We start from the raw sequence: 10601 nt of genomic DNA on the forward strand, positions 1-10601 counted from the left end.
ACCTGAAGAGTAAGCATTATTGAAGAGATTGACTAGTCCCTCCTAACCCCAACTGAGCTCCTATTTGTTTGTAGCTAGAATGAGAGGAAATTGCAGCATGAAAACCTTGTAACTATGTTTCTCCTTCTCTTGCAGTGAGAGGAAGATAAAGTATGACCATTATTTAATTCCAAATGCTCTGCTTGAACTTGGTGTACTATACATGGACCATGGTAGAAAAGAAGAAGGAGTAAAGTTACTGGAAAGAGCAAAGTAAGACTATCAATTGCCTGCTCAGGCCTCTATCTAGTCAATTTGATTAAGGCATTGTACTGAAAGGTAGGGGGCAAGGCAGAGATCATTGACTAATATAGAGGATACTTTTTTTATTGTTAGTATTATGGTAGTACCAACCACGACCAGGGCCCCCATTGTGGTAGGCGCTATCCAAACACGCAGTAAGAGACATCCCATCTGAAAGATCTTGCAGTTTAAACAAAGGCTGGGAGGGGGGAATTGAGGCACAGAAAGGTGAAGTCACTTCCCAAAGGTCACACAGCAGGTTGGTGACAGAGCTGGGAATAGAACCCTGATGTCTGAAATCCCAATCCAATGTATTATTTGCTGGGCCATACTGCTCCTTAATGCACCAAACATATTTTACTTACAGGAAAACTCCTGCTTTAAGTATTGAATAAAATCAGTTTAAAGCTTTTTACCTTGACTATCAGTATTTCCCACTAGAAATCACTCCTAAATAACAAAGTAACTGCCTCTTCAGGCTATTTAGCTTTGCATGGAGGATACATTTGGTGAAGTCAAGAATCTGTGGTATGTCAGAAATGCAATTGCTAGCCAGCTATGATCTTTTCTTCTACTTCAAGAAGAACAGGAGTACTTGTGGCACCTTAGAGACTAACAAATTTATTAGAGCATAAGCTTTCGTGGACTACAGCCCACTTCTTCGGATGCATATAGAATGGAACATATAATGAGGAGATATATATACACACATACAGAGAGCATAAACAGGTGGGAGTTGTCTTACCAACTCTGAGAGGCCAATTAATTAAGAGAAAAAAAACTTTTGAAGTGATAATCAAGCTAGCCGAGTACAGACAGTGTGATAAGAAGTGTGAGAGTACTTACAAGGGGAGATAGAGTCAACGTTTGTAATGGCTCAGCCATTCTCAGTCCTTATTCAAACCGGAGTTGATTGTGTCTAGTTTGCATATCAATTCTAGCTCTGCAGTCTCTCTTTGGAGTCTGACATCAGGAATCAAAATACTCAAAAACCAGTGGGTGAACACTTTAACCTGTCTGGTCATTCAGTGACAGACCTGCGGGTGGCTATATTACAACAGAAAAACTTCAAAAACAGACTCCAAAGAGAGACTGCAGAGCTAGAATTGATATGCAAACTAGACACAATCAACTCCGGTTTGAATAAGGACTGGGAATGGCTGAGCCATTACAAACGTTGACTCTATCTCCCCTTGTAAGTACTCTCACACTTCTTATCACACTGTCTGTACTCGGCTAGCTTGATTATCACTTCAAAAGTTTAAAGTTTTTTTTTTTCTCTTCTTTAATGGCCTCTCAGAGTTGGTAAGACAACTCCCACCTGTTTATGCTCTCTGTATGTGTGTATATATATCTCCTCATTATATGTTCCATTCTATATGCATCCGAAGAAGTGGGCTGTAGTCCACGAAAGCTTATGCTCTAATAAATTTGTTAGTCTCTAAGGTGCCACAAGTACTCCTGTTCTTCTTTTTGCGGATACAGACTAACACGGCTGTTACTCTGAAACTTCTTCTACTTCATTGAAGTGCATGTAGTAAAAATGATTTTCAGGTTGTATTTAGCTTCTTCATTTGCATTACTTTAAGTGTAGCTGAAAAATAGCAGGAATGTTTCACTTTGCCATACTACTGTTTTGAACATTACTAGTTTTCTATCAATTAGATTTATCAAGAACATCTTGGCTTGATAGTGTACTTGCCTCATAACAGACTTACCATTCTGTCTCTGCACCGTTCTCAGCTTTATATTGGGCCAGAATTTCTTCCTGAAAAAAATAGTATTGTACACTATAGACCATGCTGTGTAAACATTTCCTAAGTAATAACTCTTGTGGTTAGGTAGGTGTTATCCCACTTTACTGATGAGGACGAGTGGGGAAGTAGCCTGGCCAAGGTTATACGGAGCCAGGATTAAAATGTAGGAAATCCTGACTCCGCCCCCCCAGTGCTTCTGACCCCAGACTACACAGTCTCTCAAATAACACATTTAGAACAACAAAAACTTCATTCCACACAAAGCTAGTTGAAAGTGACCACCATCAAAACACTTAGTCCCCCCCCAAAAAGGACCTCACCCGCTTCCTTTGAAAAGCTGTGCACTTAAAAATAGTCTGGAAACGAAGAGTTAAGGAATCCAGACAGTTCCTCACTCAGTCTAATGCTTCCTCACTTACTGCAGTGCTCTGCCACTTCAGGCTCCATGCTCTCCCAACACACACCTCTAGGCTTGAGTCAGCAGCTAGGGCAGCACAGCCTGGAATCAGTAGCAGCTTAGTTTATATTTAGAAAAGTTTACCAATTATTTAAGACATTGTTCTCTGTGTAGGCAAAGGGGAGAACAAGTTTAAAGAGAAATATTGCATCCTGCCACTTTTTGAAGCACAGAGCATTGTTGTGCTTTGGCCTAATGCATAAAGAGTTAGTTCTGGGGCTTTCTTCAGCCGGGTCAAACAAACAAGTGAACAAAAAACAATAAGCAAAGGATAGCTTGCTTCAGCCAGGAGTGAGAAATAAATAACTCTTAACTTACTCTTTGGTGAGCAGCATATTCCTGCAAGGTGCTCAGTTTCCATGCTGCTTTGCTCAGACATGGGGACTTACAATGGGAAGCTTGCCTCTCCCTTTAATTTGGATCAGATATGGCTGCTCCATAATACTTGAGTAAATCCCCCAGCTGCAGATCACCTGCTATCTAAAATAACTCCTTTACCCCAAAGATTTCTAAAATAACTCCAAAAAGAACAAGAGTACATGTGGCACCTTAGAGACTAACAAATTTAGTAGAGCATAAGCTTTCGTGGGCTACAGCCCACTTCTTTGGAAGCATAGAATGGAACATATGTTGTATGTATGTATGTTGCTGTAGCCCACAAAAGTTTATGCTCTACTAAATTTGTTAGTCTCTAAGGTGCCACAAGTACTCCTGTTCTTTTTGCAGATACAGACTAACACGGCTGCTACTCTGAAACCTAAAATAACTCCCTGTCTCACATATGTGTAAAAAAAACCCTTTTGTTTATCAGTTCACTACACTGTTACCTTTTAGGAATGAGAAAATCATTATCATGGTAAGATCATTTCACTGTAAATATTTAATGACTGGAGATGCAATTCTAAACTGGGCATTTAGAAAATCCACACAAGTTTTTCCTAAACCACTAGAGGGAGAACTGGTTGTGTAAAGCCAATTCCTGATATGCAGACTCATGTTTGCAAATCCAAAGAGTGGAGACAAGCGCCATGTGACAGGCAGTATACGCTTTCTTCCGTGTGACCTACATCCATATACTACTGCTGGTTTGAGTATCTTAGCAGTAAGAGAGCAAGTGGGGTGAAATTATAAACAGGTTGGTTTGGATGTAAACAGAAGTACTTGCATTTATACTGACATATGCTACAAGCAATATTTTTAACCACTGAGGAGAAAATGAGATTTGGAACGTCTGGATAATGTAAAAAAACTAGAAACTGGAGCTCAGCAAAGTCAGCGAGAGAACATAAACAGAAATGGTCACAAGCTACCCTCCACCAGCCTCCTTCGGTCAGCTTCTTGTGTCAGTTGTTACATTGTTAAGCGAAGCAGCAGCGTGATAGGTTTGGAGTTCAGAGCTTTCTCATAGAAACTGCCCCATTTCTAGGTCCCATGCTCCCATGAGTGATATGACTGACTGAAGCTGAATTGAAATGCTTTTAACAATAAACTGTTTAAGACTTTAAATAGTTAACACGCATCTGTAGTATAAAAATGACAACACTCTCTTTAAATAAATTAAAATGGTCTGACACCTGCCGGGACTTAAGCTCTCTGTTTCTCCTGTAACAGGAGAGACGTTAATACCTACAAAAGAGGATCTGTGCTTGCAGGCACTGTCTTTGGGCTTTAACTGACAGGAAATGGAAAAACCGCAACTCAGGTTGCCCTAGCTGTTTAGAATATATGTAAGGACAAATCCCCAGGTCAGCACAGGACATATGTGGAGGAGGACAGAATCCTTTCTTTCCTCTTCCCCCTATGCTGTGGAGCTGGTCCATGAAGGCTGTCCCAGCCCAACTCCCCGTCTTCTCCTAGTCCCAGATCAGCTGGCCTGCTCATCACCCTGCCTACTGATGCTGCTGCCAACAGGTTTGTCTTAGGACAGGGGACTGGATTTGCTCCCTTTATCCTTTTTGTGTGTCTTAAAACATTTCTGTTCAACTGTAGCCTCATCTTGGCTCATGTTTTCTGCAGCATGTTTTACAAAGAGTTTTTAAAAAAGGGCATGAAGGGGTTAAGTAATTATACAGTTTGACTGATTTTCAGCTTTCTGCCTTCTGTGCTTCAGCTGGGGCCATGTACCTTTGTAGCACTTCAATTGTACAATGGTTTGATTTCCTCTTACGGTTTAATGTCAGAAAATGACATGTTGTTTCTACTGAGTAGCGTCCATGCCAAGAGATCTCCAGAATCAGTTTGTTTCTTCTGGATGTTTCAGCTCTCTCTTGTGTAGCCTTTTGTTTGTTTACTAAATTATTTTGTAAATTCAGCAAATAAGTTGGAGACAAGAATTTGAAGTGACCAGAAGAAACTGTAGCACGGAAAACAAGCACACACCCTCACCACTCCTCCCATGGTTTATATATCAACATTTAGGCACTTCAAAAAAAAAAAAAAAAATCCTTTCCCTGCATTATGCTACATTTTTAAAACTAAGGGCTTTTTTTAATCAAAATTTCATCCTTGATCTCTTACCTGTGAACACTGCACTCTCACATTCTGCTGTTCCTGGACTCACATGGCTGCAGCAAAATGGTTAAATACCAGTCCTCACCCTACATTAACAATTATTATTAAAATGAAGGGGGTGGGGGGAGATCCCATGAAGATGACTAATCACAGTAAAGTTCAGTCAAACATAAAAAAAAATGAAATCTAATTTCTGGGAATAAACTGAGTTGACATCATGGATATTTAATATGGACTCAGCATTCCGAAGGAGTGGAACAGATTCAGTTTCTTATTAAGCTGTATTTTCCCTGGTACTTGCCAGACACTAGAACTACAAATAAAAGAACAAAGAGCTACATTGTTCTGCCAAGCACATATGGCCTTATATTTTAGAGACGGCAACAAAGGAGATTGTGAAGAAAGGCTTTTTGCTGTCTGCAATTGTTTTGTATCGTAAAAATAACTAGAAAATATTTAATGATATGATGCTCAGAATGGATTTGTTTTTGTTTAGACAAAATTACAAGAATTACTCCATGGAAACAAGAACACATTTCAGAATTCAAGCTGCCTTGCACCAAGCCAAATCGGTCTCAGAAAACGGAGTACATTCTGGAGCCTCAACAGTGTCTTAACCTTTTCTTCTTTGATGTCTTTGTATGCAAACTTTGAAACATTATCGCCCTTCTCTGTTAAATCAGTGGGAGAGACCAGAACATGTGATACCTAAAAGATTTTGAATTGGTGGTGACAGTCTGGCAAAAAATAAAACAACCTCCCCACTCCCACCCCCACCCCTTTACAAAATATTTCTTTTTCCAAACCTGGCTTGTAATATATCTTTGTAATTAATTTTTAATTTATGTATACATTTACTTATTTGCTAGGATATGAAATGGGACAACTAAACAAGAAAGCTTATTGGTTTTGATCTGACTTGGTTATGAACGTAAATTTGAATTTTTATTGATGTTATTGCGAAAAAGAAACACTTTTCCCGATCCCTGAGTTTGTTTACCTATTTAGTTTGGTGAGAGAAAATTCAGTCTTTCAGATTAAGTCAGAAGCTTTTGAATCTCAGGCATTTCATTATTCATACAAAGATCTTCTTATCAGGTTTTCTCTTCAGTAATTTTCTAGCTGCTGAAACACACTTGCTAGTAAAGACCTTAAGAAGTTTCAATTATGCAAATGTGATTTTTTTTTTTTTTTTTTTAATTTCAGTCTGTTCTATCATTTTTTGTAGGCTGGATAATTTATAGTACAGCCAGGATTTTAGAAAAAAGCAAGTGAAGAATACAATGGAAGAGTGGATCATATCCACCTTAGGCTAAATTTAAAATGACCAGGGGGCCTTGGGAACCAAACCCATCAGCGTTTACCAGAACAAACGTGACTTGAAGTTTAAGAAATGCACTACGATCAGGGCCGGTGCTACCATTTAGGCCAACTAGGCAGTTGCCTAGGGTGCCAAGATTTGGGGGTGCCAAAAAGTGACACCCCCAATTTGTGTTTGTTTTACAGCAGCCGCTGCGCTGGGAGGGAGAGGGAGTCTAAGCCGCCGGCAGGCAGCCCCGGGGTTCCCCTGGGTCAGCGTGCCGCTGGCAACCCAGGGGATCCTCTGGGTCAGAGCTGCTGCACGGATCCCCGGGCCTGGGGGTGGGAAGCTGCCGTGGGGAGGGGGCGCCTCAGGATGGGTGGGGGGGACAGGGAGCTGCTGCAGGGCTGGGGGAGGGGCGCAAGGTGGAAGTTTTGTGCCCTAGGCGAAACTTCCTTGCAGCGGCCCTGACTACTATTCCACTGTTTGTTCAGCAGTACAAAATTAATTTGACAGTAAACTTTTCCTGGACATCGTGGCTCATGTAGCTGCTATTTCCATGTTTAAAAAGATTCTTTAGAAATGTTTTCCACAGTAAGAAGTTTGGGCTGGAGCAACTCCTGTGTGTAGATCTCCTTCTTGCCACAAGAGGGAGCAATGTGTCTACAGTCTCATTGTCCCCCTCTGCCGTTATTCTCCATAGATGCCCCTCTGCTGCAAATCTGAGATGAAAGTGCTCTGTAGAGATTTCAGGGCGCCTCCGCCTGGCACTGTCTGCTGGAGAATGGCTAGATTTCTGCACAGAAGTCCAGTTTGGAGTTAACGCAGCCTTAAGTTGTATTTACTGCCCTCTGGGCTTCTTCAGCAACTCTGTTCTCAGTAGAGGGTGGGTGGAGTAAGAGGCGAAAGGGCCATTTTTGCAGGCAGGCTCCTGCCTGCACTGTGAGGGAGTCCTTTCTTGCATGCCAGGCTCCATGTTGATAGAAGGCCCTGTAAACTCCATCGCTCCTTTTCCCCCAAGATGTTGTTCTGCATGAAGCTCCATAAAAGTGAACCTCAAAGAAGAATGGTCCCACCTGTCTTACCCCCTCCTGCAGGATTTTTCCCGGCAGGAGGAAGGAAATCGGGCAGTTTATAGTTTGCCTTTTCTTCCTCTAGAGAAGAAGTAAAATTGTTTCCCAATGCAAATTAACAGGTCGGAGTACAGACCAATGCCTTTCTACCAGGCTGATTGGTTAAGAATGTTCAACTCATACCCTTAAAAACAAATACAAAGATATCCTTGGTCTTCCATCATTAAAATCATAGGTGGGAATGTCTTTTCTAGAGACTGGCCTTTCCCAGTTCCACATATTCACATATACACTACATGGTGGGGCAGCTGTACTATCTACATACAGGGCCGGCTCTGGCTTTTTTGCCGCCCCAGAATAGCCTATATTGCCATTCCTGATATCTGACTTGTGTCCATTTATCCTCTTGCGTAGTGAGAATGGCAATATACAAAACCCTGTAGGAGAACACTTCAACCTCCCTGGCCACACAATAGCAGACGTAAAGGTAGCCATCTTACACTAAAAAAATTCAGGACCACACTCCAAAGAGAAACTGCTGAGCTCCAGTTCATTTGCAGATTTGACACCATCAGATCAGGCTTAAACAAAGACTGTGAATGGCTATCCAACTACAGAAGCAGTTTCTCCTCCCTTAGTGTTCATACCTCAACTGCTAGCAGAGCACCTCCCCCTCCCTGATTGAACTAACCTAGTTATCTCCATACTGATTTATACCTGCCTCTGGAAATTTCCATTACGTGCATCTGATGAAGTGGGCATTCACCCACGAAAGCTTATGCTCCAATACTTCTGTTAGCCTTAAAGGTGCCACAAGACCCTCTGTTGCTTTTTACAGATTTAGACTAGCACAGCTACCCCTCTGATACTTGAATATTTTAAATAAATCTTTAACTTTTGGAAATACTGTGCTTCTAGAATTGCTTTAAAACAAAAAAAGCAGAAACAAACAATGAAAAATAGCCTCACACAAATCTCTTGAGTTAAACAGATGGTCAGTTAATCACTGTTGCTCTAAGATTTATCAACAGAAACAAAGATCAAGAAATATGCATTCCATTTTGGTAAAATTTTTCAGGGATTTCCCTCTCCAATCAGTAATATTTCTGCAGGATTGGGATAATTCCATTATATTCTGTTCTCTATGGACCTACTTCTGCATTACTAGCTCACACTGTAAGACAAAATGATTATTCAAAACTATGTATTTTGGTAAATTTCACTGTGTTCACGGTTACTGGTTGTTTTATAGGAAAAGCACAAAACAAAGTAAGCTCAACAGCATTCTGTACTTTAGTTAATTCCTTTTGACAATCATTACCCTACATTAGTTAACAGTAGCAAATGTCTCAGTTCTCTGGATTACAAACAAACATGTTGGGTAGAGACTTATTTGTATTGTTACTACTTGCAGCTGCTTGTTTAAAAAAAAAAAAACTAACTATATGCCTTTGACATATTATTTCACATGATTGCAGTCTCATGACATGGCCACTCTGTCTAGCCCCCCCAGATGAGCATATTTATTGGCTGAATCTAGTATGAGCACTAGTGAAGCATTTGTTGATTACCACCCACATGTACATGATGCTGCTAGCCCTGCTAGTACTATTAGCTTTGACAATGGAAAGTGCTGTTCTATATGTCTAGGCTAGAGTTGGATGAAAACCATGGAGCTCTATGAACTTCCCCTGTTTATTTTTTTATTGTAAAATTATGAAGAATACAGCACGATTTTGGGGAAGACATATTTCCACACTCTGGAATGTCTATTCTATGTAATTATATTAAAATAAATTTAATTACCACTTAATTCCAGTTGTTATAATTCTGCCAAAATCTGAGTCATACCTTAAAATTGACATTTTCCTCCAACGCCATAAGACTTGCTTTTTTTATTACAGAGAAACAGGGTAATAGAACAATCACACAGTTACACTAGATCTTTGTCTCTTCACAACTTTAGAAATCATGAGTTTGGAATATGACAAAACTACTAGAAAGAGTGGAAAAACCCCGAGGGATGTTGCCAATATCCTTCTGTAGAGAAGATGAGACTGAGGATATTGTGAAAGTTCTATTTCAAACACCACAGTGTTGACTGAGATATTACTGCCTAGAATGATTGCTAAATATCTATTAAACTTCTGCATAAGCAACGTGTTGAAGCTACAGACCTATACATTTTAGCTTATCATTTCTTATTTGTAGAGAGAGGACTTTCGCTATTGTATAGCAAACCTGAAGTGTTCGGGTGGCTAGATTTTAGCACTATAAAATGTGTGTGGATACATATACTCATACATTTTGCTTTTCTGAGCCAACAACTATTTCATGGACTGGATAAAAAGGAAATGCAAAAAGCATAAGGGACTTTACCATTGGCTTGTGTGATCAAGAGGGAATCAAAAGTACTCAGGTCACACCACTCTCAGCTCAAACATCCAAGCTGTAAGTTGGAACAATTCAGAAAGGAAACCATATATTTAAAATAGCAACTGCACCTGGCCAAGATCCTCCTCTCCCACAGGAAAAACCCACACAAATGGTCTCTGGACAAGCAAGTGGATGATTGCTTTGTGGAGCTCTTCACACAAGTTGGGATTTTCACGGTCAAAGGCTACAGGACATATCCCCACACCTGGTGGATTGCTGGGATCCACAGGAAGCTAGAGCCTTCTGTGTCCTTTCCCAAAGGGGACCCTGGCTGCTTGGCAGCATGGATCTATTAAACTTGAACTGCCTTAATGATTTATAATTTTGAACTTCCCTCTAAACCAGAAATCATAATAAACCATTTTAATGTAATTAAGCCGCCCTCCCAGTACAACAGGATTGCCTGATATAACAATTGTCTTTAAAGTCATTATCAATCACCTATATTTGCAGATAATGAAGCAATGTGTATTCTAAATTTCAACGTTTTTTCTCTGTGGCTTATGATTGTCCGCTCTAAGCTTGTATGCAAAGTTGAAGTCATCAGAAATTTGCTGGCAGTGTGCAAATCTAGCTATTTCTTCTACATAAATCAAAAGTATACTTTAAAGGAAAATGTTTACATTAATCCCTTTATCAAAAAGCATAAATTAAGCATTTCATCTGCAGAAAGTCAAAGGCCCCACTTTCTGATCGTGGAATAGGATTTAACAGCGGACAGCTTGTTAAGAATTATTAGCACACAACCATGTCCACAATTTCCCCCCAAAACTAAAATTCTGTGT

The 10601-nt window shown here is 40.2% G+C and overlaps 1 protein-coding gene across 4 annotated transcripts in view; it reads left to right on the plus strand.

The window, feature by feature from the left end:
* The window catches only part of TTC39A (tetratricopeptide repeat domain 39A), a 79169-nt gene extending 72641 nt beyond the window's left edge, over positions 1-6528 (plus strand). For all 4 annotated transcript variants that reach the window (XM_034780180.1, XM_034780178.1, XM_034780179.1 and 1 more), the window contains 2 exons: positions 136-252; positions 5504-6528. In XM_034780180.1, coding sequence (XP_034636071.1) covers positions 136-252; positions 5504-5624 — 238 coding nt within the window. In that variant the 3' untranslated portion in view covers positions 5625-6528. The remainder of the gene's footprint in view (positions 1-135; positions 253-5503) is intronic.
* The last annotated feature ends 4073 nt before the right edge of the window (positions 6529-10601 follow it).

Source organism: Trachemys scripta, chromosome 8 (assembly GCF_013100865.1).
Source record: "Trachemys scripta elegans isolate TJP31775 chromosome 8, CAS_Tse_1.0, whole genome shotgun sequence".
In the NCBI taxonomy this organism is placed as follows: domain Eukaryota; kingdom Metazoa; phylum Chordata; order Testudines; family Emydidae; genus Trachemys; species Trachemys scripta.